Raw genomic sequence first — 20,781 nt, 5'->3', positions numbered from 1 at the left:
AAATGTCATTCCTCCTGCCTAATCTGCTTGGTCAACACTACGCTCTCTCTGGAAACCTTCCCTCGCCTTTCTGGGCTTCCACAGAACTGCACCACACTCTGCTCCCCTGGAGCAAACCGTCAGCTCAGTGTGCTAAGAGTTGTCAGTTATCACGTCTGTCTGTCTGCCCCCACCAGAGAGTACAAGGTACTCAGTGGCCTACCTGTCGGCTGACACAGCCAGAAGGCGTCCGTTGACCGACAGACTGAGTGCGTGGATTCCTTCACTTCCTAAGCACCTCCTCAGTGCTAGGCACTGACCCAGTGCCAGGGGCTCTGACACAAAATGACACAGACATGGCCTTTGCTTTCAGGTGTGTATGTTTTGTAGGGAAAGTCAGACTGAATTGATAGCCATACAAGAGGACCAGTGATGTGATGAGAAGGTACCCAGGTGAGAAGTAAATTCTTTTGGTTGGGTTGTCAGAAGTCATTTTGTTGTGCTAAGTCATGTCTGACTCTTTTTGAGGAATTAATTATAGGAGGAAATCTAAGTGGCTACAAGAAGTCAGCCTGCAGAGTATAAAAACATTCTAGGAAGCTCCCTGAACACAGGGAGTCAGCCTGCAGAGTATACAAGAACATTCTAGGAACCCAGAGAGGAGGGGACTTCTGGGCCACTGAAGAAGTTTGGCTTTTCTAGCAGATACCATGGGAAAGCATTTAAAGGGTTGGAGAGGGGGTGTCACAAAAATAAAACATTTTTTCAGTATTTGTTTTCATTTTTTAAAAAGCGTCCATCATATAGTAAAACGCCAGAGTGAAAGTTTGATGAATAGGATATTTGCCATCCTTAAAATATCTACCTACAACATACTTGTTAATTACAAAAGGGGAAAAAGTAACGGAGAAACCTGGCAGACCCAATCCCAACCAAAAGATCAGTTAACATCCTCAGGAATGGGCCAACCTGACGCCTATGCCCCCCTGCCACCATGGCGCAGCAAGAGCACACAGAATTGCTTTCAGAATATTCGTGTCCAAAATGCAGAACCTCAGTCAGATAAACCCAAACTGAGAGTTATTCTACAAAATAACTGGCCTGTGTCTTTCAAAGATGTCAAGGCCATAAAAGAACGAACCTCCCTCCCTCAAATGTCCATCAGTAAGTGAATGAATTAAGTGTGATCAATACATAGAATGGAATATTGCCCAGCAATGAAAAAGAATGAACTAGTCTCTGTAGATGAATATGGGAAGATCTCAGAAACCTTGTTCTTGTGGTAAGAAACATGGCCAGTGAAGAACTCTACTGAGATGCCCTTTATCCCACCTATCAGTTTAGAAGAAAATCAGCTTGGTAGAACATTCAAAGTTTGACTCTCTACTGTGTTGACCACATGATGGGGAAATAAGGCACTCACACATTGCTGGTGGGGGCCACATTGATACAACCCCTGTAGAATTATAACTATCAAAATTATAAATCCAAATGCCCCTTGACCTGGCAATCCCTCTTCTGGAATCCAACAGTATAGCATTCTACTATGTATATTGTTCTTCACTGTAGAATTGTCATTAAAAAAAAACAAAAACAAAAACGGAGACAATGCAAGATTTCCTCATGAGGATCTGCCCACCAATATCTCCTTCCCAGCCCACATCTAGTAAGGGGAGGAAAGGGAAAGAAACTTCAGGAGCCAATAACTCATCTGCCAGTCTCTCCCCAGCTTCCCTCCACCAATTCTCTTGTCCTCTTGTGGTATAGGAGGGGGCACTCGGGGGAAGGCCGGTGCAGAAGTAAGAGCCCCAGGCTAAGGATCAACTTCCACCCTCTGCTTGCTGATGAACTTCAAGCTAGCCCAGTCCCTTTTTGGACCTCTCAACAGGAAGGATGGAGCAATAAGGGATGCCTACCACCTCCCAACCTACTCATCCCCAAATTATTTATAGAATACAGTACACACATGGATATATTTATTAGGATAAGCTCTCAGAGGATCCCCATAGGATTTTGGATCAGGATACAATGACCAAGGTGTTATGAGTCCTCCTCATCTGAGAGAGTGGAGCTGGGTTGAACTGAGATATCACCCAGGTTGGGTGCAGGCAAGGAAGGTGTCCAGATGTCAGCAGTGGAAACAGCTTAGTTAAGGAGCCAGAGTGGCAGCATCTGGGTCAAGTTGAGCAGGAGGGGTCCAATCCCCTGGGGTGTGGACCCAGAGGTGGGGTTCTCAGCATAAAATCTCGCCACCTCCTCATTGGGGTTGCCCTGGAAGGGGTCGAACCACATTTGGATGCAGCGGCCACTGCCCCGGCCGTAGTTGCTGACCTTGTAGGAGTGACTCCAGATTTCATTGCACAGAGCAGCAGGTGTGGGGAAGTAGAAGTCAAAGCGGTGGCAGGCAGCTTTCACCGGGCACTGGTTATACCCTGTGGGGAGGATGGGAGACCTGTAGCCACTGGGTCCAGAACCATCTCTTGCTCCACCAACCCCACAACCGCGAATCTCCACAAACACTTCCACACCCCCACCTCCCCCTCCCTCTCCCTACACCCCCCAGTCCTCACCTGCGGACCAGTTCCAGCCCTTGTGCCAGTTGCTCTTGCAAGTGTAGGAGGTGCGGCAGTCTTCCCACCAGATCTGACAGTCCTCTTTGCACAGGGGCACACCCAGGACCCGCTCTTTGCGCCATTTCTGGTTAACCTGGAGGGGTCAGGGGAGAGAGGGAGCCAGTCTGTCAGGGATCTCAGCTGCTATAGCCTTGATGGAGTCCAGGGCTGGGGAGGTGGGGGCGATGCCTCTATCACCCTCAGACCAGAATTCATGAATCACACCCTCCCTGCAAGTGACCAGTGAACTCTGCCCTCTGCTGAAGCTCCTGTCTGTGGGGCTGGTGCCCATACCTCCCGGATCCAGGGCCCCAGATTAGGTGAGCACTCATAGAGACAGGTGTCCTGAATAAAGTGGCGCTTGCAAGCAGGCTCCATCTTGCCACAGTGGTCCCAGTTGAATCTGTACAGGTAGGAAATGTCCTTATGGGCTTCTATGCTGGTGTTGACAGAGCAGCAGGCATTCTTCCTCCAGGGGCTGCACTGTGGAGGGGAAGACATGGGGCTAAGTCCTTGAGCCACCGTGGCCATCTCCTCCATATTCTGGCTCCTCTGCCTCGGGTAGATCATCCAGAGGATCACTCGCCGGGGAGGCTGCCCCTAAGCCTGAACTTGAGAGCCCTCATTTGGGGGTAGAGGCAGTAAGAATACTGGCCTTCTAACACAGGGGACGTGGGAGATCTGGGGAATCATCATCTGGGGGGACATTATTATTTGTACATCTCTAAACTGTTTGCAAATTTGTTTCACGTTATCTGGGTTATTTATATTGTTCATTTTGCACCGAGCTGGTATTAACTGAGTGCAGGCACAGTGCTGGCTGCTGAATATACTGTAATGAACAAAATAGATCAAATCTCTGCCCTCCTTGAGCTTATGGTTTTAGTGAAAGGCAGGGAGGGGGGATACAGAGAACATTGGGGGCACAGAAAATAGCAGATGCAAAGTCCCTGAGATTCTTCCACTTTATCTTCTCTTACTGAAGATAATGGTCCCAGTCGCTTTGTGGATGGTAAGGTTAAGGTTTTAACTCAGGACAGAGAGGACAGGGGGAATCCTGGACTCAGGTTGTGGTGGGGGCTGGAGGAAAGGGGGCTGGTCTGGCTCTTTCAGGGTCTGGAAGCCCAGGTGAGGGGACTCCTGGTAGGTCTTGAAAGAAGAGGGGTGCAGAGTAGCAGTGACCCACACATGGCCCGGCCATGGGCCATGGGACTAAATGTGGGAGGCATTCCTGGAGAGGTAAATTCAAGGCAGGTAAGAAGGTAGAAGGGGCTTCCCAAGTGGTGCTTGTGGGAAAGAACCCCCCTGCCAATGCAGGAGACGTAAGAGACACAGGTTCAATCTCTGAGTTGGGAAGATCCCCTGGAGGAGGGCATAGCAACCCACTCCAGTATTCTTGCCTGGAGAGTCCCACGGACACAGGAGCCTGGTGGGCTACAGTTCAATGGGTCGCACAGAGTTGGACATGACTGAAGCGACTTAGCACACATGCACGAGATGGTAGAAGTGATTATGGTTTCCCTTTAGGAATTGCCATAGGCTGGGAGTCAGGAGCTGAGTGTTCATGAGCCAAACTGCTTAAAATGTCTGAGATGAACTCTAGCACGCAGGCTCAAGTGAGGGGGTGCTGTGATGGGTCCTGACACTCAGGAAAAACTAAGGAAAGTCCTTGACGGCGGAGCCAAACTGATCCCTCTCCAATAACCCAGCCCATGCCCGGAGCTGCTGCCGCAGAGCCTGCTTCCAGGCTTCCCTAGCTTTTTGTGCATACCATTCCTCAGATGCCCAACTCCTGGTCAACTTGCAAGACCCCATCCACTGCATCCCTGACCTGCCAGCCAGGGTCAGTGGTTTCCTCCTCTGAAAGGATTAATACCTGTAAAGAAAAACATTTCCTGGCCCCTTTTGGAGAGGCTCCAGAAAACCAGCCACTCCCATATAGCCTACATCCCTCTGAATTGCAATCACCTGTCTTCCTCAAACATCTGCACACCATTTCTTGGCAAAGAGGAAGTGCTACTAAAGGTTCTTTAAAGCCCCCTTTAAAACTTAAAAAATTCTAAAAATGCGGTGGTGCATATGGACTTTCAGTTTTGGAAGATGAAAACATTCTGGAGATGGATGGTGGTGATGGTGGTGATGTTCGCGTGTGAATCTACCTGATGCCACAGCATTGCATGCTTAGAAATGCTTAGATGGCAAATTTTATGTTATGGGTATTTTACTAGCAAATGAACTGTTGGAAATGACTGAGAAGTCATGGGCTGCTGAACTTCCCTCTCTTCACTTGAAGACCCTGGAGACAGTCCATGCCAGCCTTTCCCTGGGGACACTGCAGCCCCCCAGCAGTGTGAAGCTTGTCGGGAACTGAGGGAGAGACTAGAGGGAATAAGATACCAGCGTTTCTCATGAGCCTGGAGTTCAACTTCAAGCTCAGAGTCCCTGAGCTGCTTTAGGGATCTTCCCTTGAGACCAGCCTTGCCTCCACTTCTCTGCGGGCGCAGTGTCTTGGCTCTGGCCACACTGGACTTGGCACCACTTATGCTGTCACCCTGCAACCTGTGTACACGCCGTCCTCTGCTAGGCTGCCCTTTCCTGTTTTGTCTTCCTGGAAAACTCTTACTCAACCTCCAAGGCCAAGCCAATGGCCTCTTTACTTGGAAGTCTTCCCGGCATATTTGATTTGCCACTTTCTCGTCAGGACCTAATGGAGGTGAGGACCTGGCCTATTTGTAGTTCTTTGTTACACGGTGACCATGAGGGATCTGTCTCTCCTATCTTGACTTTGAGCTCCATGGGCTGGCACATAGTGAAGGTTGGGAAAGTTACCCCCAGTCCCTCTCCCGGCTGGATTCTTAGTTCCCATGTCTACCTGTGCCTTCTCTGGGCCTATTTCCTCATTTGTGTAAATAGAGACCACCTACTGCTGCTGCTAAGTCGCTTCAGTCGTGTCCGACTTTGTGCGACCCCATAGACAGCAGCCCGCCAGGCTCCCCGTCCCTGGGATTCACCAGGCAAGAACACTGGAGTGGGTTGCCATTTCCTTCTCCAATGCATGAAAGTGAAAAGTGAAAGTGAAGTTGCTCAGTCGTGTCTGACTCTTTGGGACCCCATGGACTGTAGCCTACCTGGCTCCTCTGTCCATGGGATTTTCCAGGCAATAGTACTGGAGTGGATTGCCATTTCCTTCTCCAGGGGATCTTCTTGACCCAGGGATCGAACCCAGTTCTCCCTCATTGTAGACAGACACTTTACCGTCTGAGCCACCAGGGAAGAGACCACCTACTACATACCAAATAGGTATTCACAGACCAGGTGTGCAGAAAACACTTGACCCATAGAGGGCGCTAGATAAACAGTCCTCCCAGTGTTGTAGTGACCTCCTAAGAGAGGTCCACCAGGATCACCTCCCTGCCACCCTCCTGCCTCCATCACTCCAAAGCTGATCTTCCCACCACCCTAACTTCTCCCTTTTTTGGGGTCTTCCCTCTCCCCTACCCCAGACCCCACCCCATCCTCACCTGCTCGTGTAGACTGTCCTCTGGGCCCGGTTTTGCCTTGTGGTGCTTGGCATCCATGCAGACGTTGAGCAGGTCTGTCCTGGCCCGTGGAGTTACAGGGACCTGGGCACCCCATGCAGCAGCCACCAAAGCCAGAAGCAGCAACTGTGTCATCTGCCAGGCCATGACCACTCACTCCTGCCAGGAAGCCACCATAAGACTCTTGGTTAGATTCCTGTCTCCCTCCCAAACCCAGATCTTCTGGCCTCCTCACCTGGTTTACCCCACTTCACCGATGAGCTGAGTGATGCAGGGCCTGTAGAGGTCTGGACAAACTGGTAGGAATCCACCCCCACCTGAGGACATTTCAACACTAGCTCTGTGACGTGGAGGGAGCCACCACCCCTCTCTAGACCTCCCCTTCCGGTTTTGCCAGACAGTTATTTCACCCATAATCAGAGGGTCCTGCATAAGAGGAACCATGGGGCATAATCTGCTGATGGGGTTGTTGAGTGAGAGGAGGGGCACCAGCCAGCCTCTGCTTCTGCTTCCTCAGCTCATCCTAACTCAAAGCAACCTAAGTTTAGGAGCCAAGAGATTGCCCGCAGAGTAAACAGGGAAGCTGACCAGTGGCCAGATGAAGGCCACTGAGCCATTCAGTTCTTGCTTAAGGTTCCGGAGCCTGTGCCAAGGGAGCTGGGAGTAGCGGGAAGGCTATATGGAAAGCTGTGCTGTGCTGCGCTTAGTTGCTCAGTCATGTCCAGTTCTTTGCAACCCCATGGACTGTAGCCCCCCAGGCTCCTCTGTCCATGGGGATTCTCCAGGCAAGAATACTGGAGTGGGTTGCCTAATCCTTCTCCAGGAAATCTTCCTGACCCAGGGATTGAACCAGGGTCTCCTGCAAGGCAGGCAGATTGTTTACCAATTGCGCTACCAAGGAAGCCTTGTGAGAGCTAAACCTCAGGTCCTTACACCTCAACAACCCTCTGCAACCCCCACTGAGAGGTCTTAGGAAGTCTTCTGGGCAGAGTCAGGACTAGACCTTGGGGAAGGCCAAGAAGTAAGGAGAATGTGGAGGAGAATCTGAGCCAGAGCAGTGGGTGGTGGAGGCACCAGAGGAAAAGCCCTCCCAGGACACCAGGGGAGCCCCCACCTTGCCTCTCACTTCCTACCTCCCACCCCTACTTTTCCTCCCTGTCCTGCTCTTACCTCTGCCCTCAGCCTACCTGGGATAGGAGAGTGTCTCCCCTCTCTTTTATAAGTCTGTGCTGACTGCTTGGTCAACTGCTCAGTCAGCGAAGTCTAGAGGCTTTGTCTAGGAAACAGCTCAATTGTCTTTCAGTTCAGAGCCAGTTAAATCATGGTATACACACCCAATGGGATTTAACCTGTTGGAAAAGATTGAGAGAACTCTTGACGTATGAATATGGAAAACTTTCCAAGTACATTGTTAAGTGACAAAAGAAAGGTGTATACACTTATGGTCAATTAAACTACAACAAAGGAGTCAGGAGTATACAATGGAGAAGAGACAGTCTCTTCAATAAGTGGTGCTGGGAAAACTGGACACCCACATGTAAAGGAATGAAACTAGAACATTCTCTAACACCATATACAAAAAGAAACTCAAAATGGATTAAAGACCTAAATATAGACTGGAAACCATAAAACTCCTAGAAGAAAATGTAGGTTTAGCACTTTTTGACATAAATCACAACAATATGTTTTTGGCTCTATCTCCAAAAGCAAAAGAAATAAAAGCAAAAATAAATCAGGCCTAATTAAATTTAAAAGTGTTTGCACAGCAAAGGAAACCATCAACGAAATGAAAAGACAACCTACTGAGGGAATTCCCTGGCTGTCCAGTGGTTAGGACAGCTTCCATGCTTCCATTACAGAGGGCATGGGTTCGACCCCTGGTCAGGGAACTAAGATCCTGCAAGCTATGCAGTGCAGCCAAAAGAAAGAAACAAAACCCAGCCTACTGAATGAGAGGAAATATCTGTGAATGATATAACTGATAAGGGTTTAATATCTAAAATATATAAACAGCTCCTACAACCGGACAGCAAAAATACAAAAAAAAAAAAAATTTAAATGGGCAACTCCACAATAGTTATTTTTCCAAAGAAAACTTACAGATGGCCAACAGGCACATGATGCTCAACATCACTAATCATCAAGAAAATGCAAATCAAAACCACAATGAGCTATCACCTCTCCCCTGAACTATACATCAGAATGGCTATTACCAGAAAGAACACAAATAACAAACATGGGCAAGGATGTGGACAAAAGTGAACCTGCGTACATTGCTGGTGGGAACGTAAATTGGTGCAACCACTATGGAAAACAGCATGGGAGATTCTCAAAAAACTAAAAATAGAACTATCATATGACTCAGAAATTCCACTACTCGATGTATACCCAAGAAAACAAAAACACTAATTCAAAAGATGCCGGCAGGGACTTCCCTGGTGGTCCAGTGGCTGGGACTCTGCGTTCCTGGTATAGGAGTTGGGGTGGGGCATGGGTTTGATCCCCGAGAGCTGGATCCCACATGCTGCAAGTGGAGCATTCACATGCCTGAAGATTCTGAGTGCAACCAAATAAATGAATAAATATTTTAAAAATGCTTTAAAAAACTAATAGAGAGAGACACATGTGGACTTCCCCACCAGTCAGTGGTTAAGACTCTGCCTTCCAATGCAGGGGGCTCTGGATCCATCCCTGGTCAGGGAACTAAGGCCCCAGATCCCACATGCCTCAGGGCACGACCAAAAAAATGTTAAAAAAAAATAAAAAATACAACAAACTAGTGAATATAACAAAAAAGAAATAGACTCACAGATATAGGGAGCAAATGTTAGTGTTAACCAATGGAGAGAGAGAAGGAAGAAGGAACAATATTGGGGTAGGGGACTAAGAGGTACAAGTTACGATGTATAAAATAAGCTTTGAGGATGTATTGTAAAGCATAGGAAATATTAGCGCTATTTTATAATAGCCATAAATGGCGTGTGTGCTTGCTTGCGTGTGTGCTTGCTTGCTTCAGTTGTGTCCCACACTCTGTGACCCCGTGGACCATGGCCTGCCAGGCTCCGCTGTCCACAGGATTCTCCAGGCAAGAACACCGGAGTGGGTTGCCATTTCCTCCTCCAATAAATGGCGTATAACCTTTAAAAACTGTAAATCACCATATTGTACACCCGTAATATATAATGTTGTATATCAAAAATACTTCAATTTCTTAAAAAAGAAGAAGGTGTAGAAGGGCAACATGCATCTTTTGTGTAAAAAAGGTGGAGAGAGAATATTTGTGTTTGCAAATTCTGGAGGGAATTCCCTGGTGATCTTGCAAAACCTTGCAGCACAGCCAAAGCAAAAAGTGAAGCAAGAAAGAAAGGAAGGAAGGGAGGGAACAGGCGGGGGGGCGGAGGGGGGGCGGGCGGGGGGCGGGGGGCTCGCAGAAAGAGAAAAAGAAAGAAGGAGGAAAAGAGGGAAAGAGAATTCTGAAATGCTACAAAAAATATTTTAAGTGGTTGCTTTGGGGGAGGACTTTGGCTTAGGGATTGGCTTAGAATCTTTCCTCTATGAAACTTTCTGTGCTGTTTTGATTTTTGAACCATGTGAATATACATATACCTTTTCGAAATATACATGTATTTATGTATACTTATATATAAAATATATATAAATTTAAAATATATGTATAAAATATATATAAATAAAATATAAATGTATAAAGTTTATTTATAGATATATACTTATTTATATCAGTTTTGGATACCATACATATATTTACAAAAATATAAACATGAGACTACCAAGCATCCTAGTTCCTTGGGTATAATGCCTGAGAAATTCTTTGCATTTATGCCACATATATTCCATTTTTATGAACAAATGATAGTATGTTTTCCATTTTTAGATATTTTCACTATATGTATTAGTTGCTCAGTCATATTTGACTCTTTGTGACCCCATGGACGGTAGCCCACTAGGTTCCTCTGTCCATGGCATTCTTCAGGCAAGAATACTGGAATGGGTTGCCATTCCCTTCAGCTTTTGACAAAAGAAAAAAAACCTCATGAAACCAAGTCATCCACACTTACACACTAGAATATTATTGTCACATTTAATAACATAACCTTCAAATTACTTTTCTGTGCCTTGTACAGTCTGAAATTAACTCAAATGCCCTCTGTGGCAAAAAAAAAAAAAAAAAAATCCTTTCATTAATCATTATAACAAAAAGAAAAGAAGGAAAAGTTCACTTTTGCAAGTTAAAAGTGCATGATCCTCAGTCTTTATTTCTCAAATGTTGTTGTAGACAGTAAAATTGCTAAATGGCACTGCTCTTTTTTTTTTTTAAGTAATATATATTGATATTTTCCCATTATGATTTTGGGAAAACCTTCAAATCCTATCATCACTCAGCTAGTAGAATGCCTCTCAAGGGAGGACAGGGGGCAGAGTCTGTGGTTTCAGTCTGTTTTCAATACATGGTCCTGCTGCAGATAAATCTGAGGTGACAAGGTCAGCATCTGCCTGTGAGGTGCTCAACCTTGCCCCATCCACCTGCCTAGGGCTCCATCTTTGCTGAGTGCTGGACCATAGCCAGTGTGTCCTTCCCTCCTTCTATTATACCAGCCTGGGATCTTCAATGTGTTCCTGCTCTTTGCATCTTCACTTTCTAAATAGAGATGTGTATATCTATCTGTCTTCCTTCTCTTATGAGTAGTTTGAAAGTGTTATTTGTAGCCTACTAATTACCTGTCTCCTGTGAGAAACCTGTGTGAAGGTCTAGAAGCAACAGTTAGGATCAGACCTGAAACAACAGACTGGTTCAAAATTGGGAAAGGAGAATGTCAAGGCTGTATGTTGTCACCCTGTTTATTTAATTTCTATGCAGAGTACATCATGTGAATGCTGGACTGGATAAATCCCAAGCTGGAATCAAGATTGCCAGGAGAAATATCAGCAACCTCAGATATGCAGATGATACTACTCTAATGGCAGACAGCAAAGAGGAACTAAAGAGCCTCTTGATGAGGGTGAAAGAGGAGAGTGAAAAAGTTGGCTGGAAATTCAACATTCAAAAATGAAGATCACGGCATCTAGTCCCATCTCTTCATGGCGAATAGAAGGGAAAAAAAGTGAAAACAGTGACATATATGACAGATTTTTTTTCCTGGACTCCAAAATCACTTGGAGAAGGCAATGGCACCCCACTCCAGTACTCTTGCCTGGAACATCCCATGGACGGAAGAGCCTGGTAGGCCGCAGTCCATGGGGTCGCTAAGAGTCAGACACAACTGAGCAACTTCACTTTCACTTTTCACTTTCATGCATTGGAGAAGGAAATGGCAACCCACTACAGTGTTCTTGCCAGGAGAATCCCAGGGACGGGGGAGCCTGGTGGGCTGCTGTCTCTGGGGTCGCACAGAGTCAGGCACAGAGTTTGGCAGCAGCAGCAGCCAAATCACTAAGGACAGTGACTGCAGCCATGCAATTAAAAGATGCTTGCTCCTTGGAAGAAAAGCTATGGCAAACCTAATGTGGTGTTAGTCACTCAGTCTTGTCCTACTTTTTGTGACCCCATGGACTATAGCCCACCAGGTTCCTCTGTCCATGGGATTCCCCAGGCAAGAATGTTAGATTGGGTAGCCATTTCCTTCTCCAGGGATCTTCCCAACCCAGGGATGGCAAACCTAGAAAGCCTATTAAAAAGCAGAGACATCACTTTGCCAACAAAGGTCCATCTAGTCAAAGCTATGGTTTTTCCAGTAGTCATGTATAGATGTGAGAGTTAGACCATAAAGAAGACTGAGTGCTGAAGAACTGATGCTTTCAAACTGTAGTGCTGGAGAAGACTCTCAAGAGTCCCTTGGGCTGCAAGGAAATCAAACCAGTCAATCCTAAAGGAAATCAACCCTGAATATTCATTGGAAGGATTGTTGCTGAAGCTCCAATACTTTGACCACCTGATGCAAAGAGCAGACTCATTGGAAAAGACCCTGATGCTGGGAAAGGCTGAAGGCAAAAGAAGGGGATGACAGAGGATGAGATGGTTGGATGGCATCACCAATTCAATGGCAATGAGTTTGTGCAAACTCTGGGAGCTAGGGAAGGACAGGGAAACCCAGCATACTGTAGTTCACAGGGTTGCAAGAGTCGGACACAACTTAGCTACTGAACAACAACAAACATTAGTGTACATAACCACACTAGTAGTCATATACTGAGAACTACTCTATACCAATTAAAATAATGAATGCTTTACTTACACAGTTGTGTCTTATAATCTTCACATCACCCTGCAAAGCTGACGTTATTCCCAACATAAGAATGAGGAAACCGAGGCTCTGGAATTAGCTGAATCTCCAAAAGCTTGAAAGTAGAGGAGTCAGGATTCAACTCAAGTGGGTTTAATTGCAAAGCCCATGTGTTTTCTCTATAACACTATGTTTGCTTTTTATAATGATCTTTAGAGCCTCTCTTTCTATACCTCTGTCTTTTTTTTTTTTGGTCAAGCCAGCATGGTATGTGAGATCTTAGTTCCCTGTCCTGGGATTGAACCTGGGCCCCCTGCAGTAGAAGCTTGGAGTCTTAACCACTGGACAGCCAGGAAAGTCTGAGCCTTTCTCTCCAAAAACCTCTTTGACTGTACAATTATTTTTTTAGCTCTGCTCAGTTCAGTTCAGTCAATCAGTCATGTCTGACTCTTTGTGACCCCATGGACTGCAGCACACCAGGCTTCTCTGTCCATCACCAACTCCCTAAGCTTGCTCAAACTCATGTCCATTGCGTCAGTGATGCCATCCAACCATCTCATCCTCTATCTTCTCCTTCTCCTGCCTTCAATCTTTCCCACCATCAGGGTCTTTTCCAAGGAGTCAGTTCTTTGCATCAGGTTGCCAAAGTATTGGAGTTTCAGCTTCAGGATCAGTCCTTCCAATGAATATTCAGGACTGATTTCCTTTAGAATTGACTGGTTGGATCTCTTTTCAGTCCAAGAGTCTTCTCCAACACCACAGTTCAAAAGCATCAATTCTTCGGCACTCAGCTTTCTTTATAGTTCATCTCTCACATCCATATATGACTACTGGAAAAATCAAAGCTTTGACTCGATGGACCTTTGTTGGCAAAGTAATGTCTCTTCTTTTGAATATGCTGTCTAGGTTGGTCATAGCTTTTCTTCCAAGGAATAAGTGTCTTTTCATTTCATGGCTGCAATCACCATCTGCAGTGATTTTGGAGCCCCCAAAAATAACGTCCGTCACTGTTTCCATTGTTTCCCCATCTATTTGCCATGAAGTGATAGGAACAGATGCCATGATCGTAGCTTTTTGAATGTTGAGTTTTAAGCCAGCTTTTTCACCCTCCTCTTTCACTTTCATCAAGCAGCCCTTTAGTTCTTCTTCACTTTCCGCCATAAGGGTGGTGTCATCTGCATATCTGAGATTATTGATATTTCTCCTGGCAATCTTGATTGCAGCTTGTGCTTTGTCCAGCCTGGCATTTCACATGATATACTCCGCATAAAAGTTAAAAGACAATATACAACCTTGACGTACTCCTTTCCCTATTTGGAACCAGTCTGTTGTTCCATGTCCAGTTTTAACAGTTGCTCCTTAACCTGTATACAGATTTCTCAGGAGGCAGGTTAGGTAGTCTGGTATTCCCATCTCTTTAAGAATTTTCCAGAATTAGTTCTGCTAAGTTTTGGCAAATAATACAAATAAGGGAAATGTGATCCTTCAGAAATGAGTATCATGTCACCCCGATCCAACCAGTTCTCTCTAATCATGTTATCAAGCAGGTATGCAAATCCTAAATGACACAAAAAGGAATGACCTAAGCTTTTGTTTGCCTTTCTGAGAAAAGCTAAGCATATACAGAAAGAAACAAATACATAAAGTTAGTCCATGCCCAGATCAGTGATGAAAGTATGCCAGGGGAACTCCCTGCTGTCCAGTGGTTAGGACTTTCACTGCCAAGGGCGTGGGCTCAAGTCCTGGTTGGGGAACTAAGATCCCATAAGCAGTATGGCGTGGCCCAAAAAGAAAAGAAGGCCAAGAACCAAGAGTTATAACTAATCTAATCTCTTTCCTATGTATGGTAGGTTAAAAAAAAGGAACCAGTTCTTTGACCATTGAGAAGTGAGGTCTATCTGTCCCCCTCACTTGAATGTAGATAGGCTCTGACCAATATTTTAGTGAAAGTGACACTCTGTCAGTTTCTAGTTCCAGGCCTTAAGAGACTATTATGGATCGAATGTTTGCGTCTCTCCAGGGACTGCAAGGAGATCAAACCAGTCAATCCTGAAGGAAATCAACCCTGAATACTCATTGGCAGGATTGTTGTTGAAGCTCCAATACTTTGGCTATCTGATAAGAAGAACTGACCCATTGGAAAAGACCCTGATGCTGGGAAAGATTGAGGGCAGGAAGAGGAGGGGACGACAGAGGATGAGATGGTTGGATGGTATTACCGACTCAGTGGACATGAGTTTGAGCAGACGCTGGGAGATAGTGCAGGACAGAGGAGACTGGCATGCTGCAGTCCATGGGGTCACAAAGAGTCATACAGGATTTAGCAATGGACCAACAACAACATAATTCCTAGGTTGAAACCTTCTACCTCCCATGCGATGGTTTCAGAGGTGGGGCCTTTGAGAGGTTAGAGGAGGTGATTAGGATTATATGGGATTAGTGTCCTTCTGAGAATCATGAGAGAACTTGCCTCATTCTGCTCTGTACTGTGCCTGGATACATTAAGTCAGCAGTCTGCAACCCAGAAGATGGCCCTCACCAGAACTGGACAGTGCTGCTATCCTGATCCTGGACTCCTAACCTTCAAAATGTTTCTAAGTCCACGCTCGTACTGGTTGCTGCATGATAAGACAATAAATTGAAAGACGAGTTTGGGGGGCAAGGAATAGAGACTTTATATGAAAAATCAGCAGACAAAGATGGTTTACTAGTGTCCCAAGGAAGCATCTTACTTGAGTTTGAACTCAAACTTCTTTTGTACTAAAAGGGATGGTGGGAAGTATGGCTGGTTGTTGCAACTTCTTGATTGAGGAATCCTTAGTTTTTGCAGCTATCCAAAGTCTGTTCATAATGTTCCTATAAACTTCCAATAAGGCAATTTTAAAAAATTAATTATTTTTTGCTGTACCTCACAGCTTGTAGGACCTCAGTTCACTGAGCAGAGACTGAACCTAAGGCTTGGTAGTGAAAGAGTGAAGTCTTAACCACTGGACATCAGGAAAGTCCCAGCAACTATTTTCTGTTCTGCAACTTTTTAATCTCTAAAATGTTAAACCTTTAAAGGTCAGAGCCTTAAGAAGGGGCTGTCATATGTATTTCAGCTTATAGGCAATATTCTTTACAAAGATGCAGGGCCAGCATAACTAAGAACAGGCAACAGAGTACAAGGGTCCGAGCAGAAGGAAGAGATTCCAGCATGGAGTCAGGTTTGTTCTCTGTAATAAGAACTGTGAGAAATTAATTTTGGTTGTTTAAGCCCCCGCAGTATATGGTATTCTGTTACAGCAACCTGAACTGACCAAGACAGGGATTGGCACCTTCTACTTTCTGCATTTTGGAATACTAGCTCTTAGTTCCCTGAGATACCATGTAAGAAGATGGACCATGCAGGAAGATACCATGCAGGAAGAGGACACATTTCAAAGCCCAGGGACTGCATAGAGAGGAGGGGGCCCCAGTTGAGGCCAGCCTCCCGGCAATCTCTGCCCAAGTGCCAAGCACATGAATAAAACCACATTGGATGCTCAGGAGCAGCCCAGACGCAAGCTGAATACCACCAAGCCGTCTCAGTCGCTGCCATGTGGAGAAGAGGATTCTTCTGCTGAATCTTGCCAAAACTGCTGACTCACAAAATCTTGAAATATTATAAAATAGCTATTATTGTAAGCCACTAAGCTTATTTTATTTTGTAAACTTGTTATTTTGTAATAATCGTTGAGTTACTGAAAAATTGCAAAATAGTACAGTTCCCGTACTCTTTTTAATTGTTTCCTCAAATGTTAACACATAACCTGACACATAACCCAAGTACAATCATAATAAGTCAGGAAACTGGCATTAACGCAATGCTATTAATTAATTTACAAACTTTGTTTCATTTGCCTGTTTTGCCATCAATGTCCCTTCTCTGGTCCAGATTGCATTTAATTGTTGTATCTCCTATATCCTCCTACAGTCTGTGACAGTTTCTCAAACTATTTTGTCTTTTATGACTAACACTTTTGAAGAATACTGGTCAATTATTTTGTAGAATGTCCCTCAATTTAGGCTTGCTTAATATTTTCTCATAGTTTAGGTTGAGATTATGTATTTTGGCAAGAAAAGCAGAGGAGTAATACCCCTTTCTCAGTGCATCATATCAAGGGGCACGTGATGTACACAATGCTATTAATCCTTTGGTTAAGGTGGTTTTTGTACCATATAATTATTAGTTTCCCTTGGAGAACAATCAGTATTTGGTGGGAAGATACTTTGACATAATGTAAATATCCTCATAATACTCTCATCCACTTATTTTAACAACCAGTTTTGACTGCAACGATAAACCACATAGTTATGAGATGGTTTGTTATGCAGCAATAGGTAAATGGCAACACAATGATAGTATTGCCCTTTTTAAGGTCTCAAATTATTAAGCTTATAACACTCACAGTCACATAGCAATTCTTTATTTTTTGGCCACATCATGCAAATTGCAGAATCTATCTCATGCACCCTGCAGTGGAAGCACAGAGTCCTAACCACTGGACCACCAGGGAATTCCTCAGCTATTCTGTTTTTTGTCCATAGGTACGCCCATGTCCCCTCCCTCCATTCCATCTCCCTTCCCATCCCACCTTTCTAGATTGTCACAGAGCCCCTGTTTGAGTTCCCTGAGTCTTACAGCAAATTCCTTTTGCCTATCTATTTTATTAAAATAAGATATTGAGGAAAAACAAATAATCACACTAATCTTTAAATCCAATCTGTTTACAAATCATAGTAGTTACATATTCACATTTTTATTTATCTTCTTTGAATATTTTGCACAATTCTTTTAAGAGAGTGGACTGAAGAATTATTGAAGAAATCAGCACTGCCTCAATTACTTTCTGATGTGTCCTTGTGAGGCATGAATAGGAAATTTCATAGACAATACTGGCTCCTCAATGCTGCTTCAATCCTGACAATATTTCTGGACAAATATTTCCATGGTGGCTGATCACAGAAATGGGGTCTTCACCTCCCCCCATAATTATACCAGTAACCAAAGTCATGTTATTCCCATCTGCACATTTACAGATAGTGTTAAGACCTACCCCACCCCACCCATAGGGTCCAAACACCAGTGAACTTGTAGAATCTTTGAAACCTACATCCGCCAATCCCAGCTTCCAAGGTCATGGCCAAGGCCAGGGCTGGATGATTTGCCAGTGATGCTAAATAGTCTCCTGTAGTCCCTGGTAAGTGCCAAGACCAACCTTCATCCAGTTCTCCTGAATGTCTTTAATCAATGTCCTTGGTGCTCAGCACCCTCTAGATGAAAGGCGTGATGGCTTGGACACCTCTGGCTATAGCTACTGGTTTTTGTGTGCTTTGACCTGGAGCCCATATTATGCATGACTTCTCTCAAAGGCTTTCTACTGTAGGTGATCAAAGGTTATGGCAGGAACAAAATGCCTGCTCATCACATCAATGAACAGATGGTCAGCTCTGAGTTGACCATTCAGGTGCACTCAGCCCCTGGGGAGACCAGACTACTGTGGAGAGTGGATGGGTCAGTCTTGCAACAGGATCGTATGGTGGCAGTCCCCAGGAGTAAAATGTTACCCTCAATTTTCTTGTGCTTGACTTTGCTCATTTAACAAGAGATGCTAGTGATGATTCCTTTTCAGTGTATATAGAGCTATGTGATTATATTAAATAACTTTATTGACTTTAAGTGATTTCTACTGTTTCACTATTAGAGACAGTGCTGTAGTGAGTGTCTTTGCATGTCTATCCATCTTTGTATGTAAGAATCTATGTAGAGGAGTGGGAATTCAAAATGGTGCAGCAAGGTGGGGCTCCCCTGGTGGCTCAGTGGTGAAGAATCTGCCTGCCGATGCAGGAGACATAGATTCTATCCTGGTCTGGGGAGATCCCATATGCCGTTGCACAGGGCAACTCAGCCCGTGCACGTAGCTACTGAGTCTGTGCTCTTCTTGAGCCACGGAAGCTCAACTACTGAGCCCAGGCACCGCAACTGTTGAAGTCCACATGCCCTAGAGTCTGTATTCCCTGACAAGAAAAGCCCTCAAGGTGCAACTCGCCCCCAGTGCAAGTAGTCCCCACTTGCCGCAGCTAGAGAAAGCCTTTGCACAGCAACAAAAACTCAGCAAGCCAAAAATAAATAAATAAAAATGATTAAAACAGTATGGTGGTTCCTTAAAAATTTAAATATAGAATTACCATATGATCCAGTAATTCTCCTTCTGGGCATATACCCAAAAGAATTGAAAGCAGGAACTGAAACAGATATTTGTATATTCATTTTCATAGCAGCACTACTCCACAATAGCCAGAAGGTGGAAACAACCCAGGGGTCTATCAACAAATGAATAGATAAATAAAATATGGTCTATACATACAATGGAATTAAAAAATGGAGTTCAGCCTTAAAAAAGAAGAAAACTCTGGCACATACTACAACGTGGAAATAACTTGAAAACATGCTAATTGAAATAAGCCAGTCATTAAAAGAACACACTGCATGGCTCCACTTACATGAGATAAATGGAGTAGTCAAACTGTTAGAGATAAGAAGTAGAATGGTAGTCAGTAGAAGCTTGGGGAGAGGTGAATGGGTATGGAGTTTTCATGATAAGTTTTTATAGGGCTTCCCTGATGGCTCAGTAGTAAAGAAAGTGAAGTCGCTCAGTTGTGTCTGACTCTTTGCAACCCCATGGACAGTAGCCTGCACCAGGCTCCTCCAAGCATGGGATTTTCTAGACAAGAGTACTGGAGTGGGTTGCCATTTCCTTCTCCAGGGAATCTTCCAGACCCAGGGATTGAACCCAAGTCTGCCGCATTGTAGACAGACGCTTTACCGTCTGAGCCACAGTAGTAAAGAATCCACCTGCCAATTCAGGGGACATGGGTTTGATCTCTGATCCAAGAAGCATTCCCATGCCACAGAGCAACTAAACCCATGTACCATAGCTACTGGGTCTGTGCTCTAGAGCCCAGGAGCCACAACTATTGAGCCCACGTGCCACAACTCCTAAAGCCCGAGTATCCTAGGGCCTGTGTTCTGCAACAAGAGAAACCACCACAATGAGAAGCAGCCCGAGCACCACAACTAGAGAACAGACCCCACTCCCCATGACTACAGAAAAGCCTGCGCAGCAACGAAAACCCAGCATAGCCCCAAACAAGCAGATGACATTTTTACAGAAGGTTCTGTAGGTGGGTGGTGGTGATCATTTCACAGCAATATGAATGCACTTAATGCAGCTGAATTGTACACATGAATATGGTTGGAATGGTAAGCTTTTTGTTATGTATATTTTACCAGAAGTTCAAAAATGTATAAAACACTATAAAACAATGGGGGAAAAGAAGAATCTATCTAGAGGATAAATTCCTGGATTTGAAATTGTGGGGACAAAAGGTACATACATTAGTTACCTTGAGAGAGATCACATTGCCCTCCAGTGTGCACTCATACCCGCAAGAGTGACTATATCCACAAAATCTTATCAGATAAGGAATTATCAAATTATTTCATCATTGCAGAGTTTTAAGCTGGGGAGGGAATTCAATTGGCAGTTTTGAAAGATTCCCTTGGCTGGTGTGTACAGAAGGGGTTGGGTGTGGGCAGGGGGTGAATCAGGAGGACTAGTTAGGGAGCTGCTTCAGGAGTCCAGGGATGGGGTGATGGCATCTGAGACCAGGAGGGTGGCAGTGGGGATTCATTCAACAAAGCAATTCAAGGTTAATTGAGTGGCTGTCTACCACGTGCTGGGCCGTTCTAGGTGTTGGAGTTAAAATATCGAACCAAAGTCCCTGCTCTCATGAAGCTGACATTCTAATAGGAGGAGAGGAGGGGAGAGAAAAGAGATAGTTGGTGATGTTGCTCTGAAAAATTAAAACAGTGTAAGGGAAGGTGATATTTGATCAGCTACCACAGTGCATTGAGGAAAGGAGAGCCCTGAGGATACGGAGGGGCATTTTGTGTTGGTCTCAGCCTATCAAGCAATGCTGTGGTTGGACCAACCCTTGTGGTTCTTATTATGATTGCAAGACACCCTTCAGCAATAACCATTGGGAAACTTTGAAAAAAATAAAGTTTTGTTACTTACAGGACTCAGAAATCACACAGCACCGGGGGCAACACAGCAAGGTCATGTGCAGAGAGACAGAAGCATGTATGAGCATGGGGTTCTGCTTTTGTTGGGGTCGAGGGTGGGGACCTAGGTTTTCGCGGGCTTACTGTTTATTGGTGAATTTAAAACATAAGAACAGAAATTTAAAGCATGGAAAGAGAAAAAACAAGTGACCCAAACAGTTATCAAATTCAACCAACATCTCTAAAACAAAGGAACCTCAGTGCAGGGAGGCGGCTTGGCTTTTTGTCTAACAATGTGTTTATTCTAGATAACCGTCTTTGAA

General features: G+C 44.8%; 1 protein-coding gene across 4 annotated transcripts; it reads right to left on the bottom strand.

The window, feature by feature from the left end:
• Positions 1-1,933: 1,933 nt before the first annotated feature.
• LOC138420335 (folate receptor alpha) lies at positions 1,934-20,576 on the bottom strand. 4 transcript variants are annotated; one of them, XM_069553513.1, is made up of 7 exons: positions 20,472-20,560; positions 7,318-7,479; positions 6,366-6,447; positions 6,113-6,289; positions 2,886-3,074; positions 2,550-2,685; positions 1,934-2,411 (listed from the first exon to the last, which is right to left on the bottom strand). In XM_069553513.1, the coding sequence occupies exons 4-7, from the start codon at positions 6,275-6,277 to the stop codon at positions 2,125-2,127; spliced, it is 777 nt and encodes a 258-aa protein (XP_069409614.1). In that variant the 5' UTR covers positions 6,278-6,289; positions 6,366-6,447; positions 7,318-7,479; positions 20,472-20,560; the 3' UTR covers positions 1,934-2,124. The 4 variants fall into 4 exon arrangements, with proteins under 4 accessions (XP_069409614.1, XP_069409617.1, XP_069409615.1 ...); XM_069553516.1 differs by lacking the exon at positions 6,366-6,447 and having other exon boundaries at positions 20,472-20,576; XM_069553514.1 differs by lacking the exons at positions 7,318-7,479; positions 20,472-20,560 and adding an exon at positions 6,541-6,660.
• Positions 20,577-20,781: the final 205 nt, after the last annotated feature.

Source organism: Ovis canadensis, chromosome 15, assembly GCF_042477335.2.
Source record: "Ovis canadensis isolate MfBH-ARS-UI-01 breed Bighorn chromosome 15, ARS-UI_OviCan_v2, whole genome shotgun sequence".
Lineage (NCBI taxonomy): Eukaryota > Metazoa > Chordata > Mammalia > Artiodactyla > Bovidae > Ovis > Ovis canadensis.
Note: the sequence above shows the minus strand (reverse complement) of the source record. Positions and strands in the feature narration are given on the sequence as shown.

Excerpts from the sequence above, each read along its gene's own strand:
- LOC138420335 (XM_069553516.1), bottom strand. The coding sequence starts at position 6,277 with ATGGCCTGGCAGATGACACAGTTGCTGCTTCTGGCTTTGGTGGCTGCT. Across the intron at positions 3,075-6,112 it reads AGGACAGTCTACACGAGCAG|TGCAGCCCCTGGAGGAAGAA; the intron begins GTGAGGATGGGG and ends TCCCCTCCACAG. Across the intron at positions 2,686-2,885 it reads TGGGGCCCTGGATCCGGGAG|GTTAACCAGAAATGGCGCAA; the intron begins GTATGGGCACCA and ends TGACCCCTCCAG.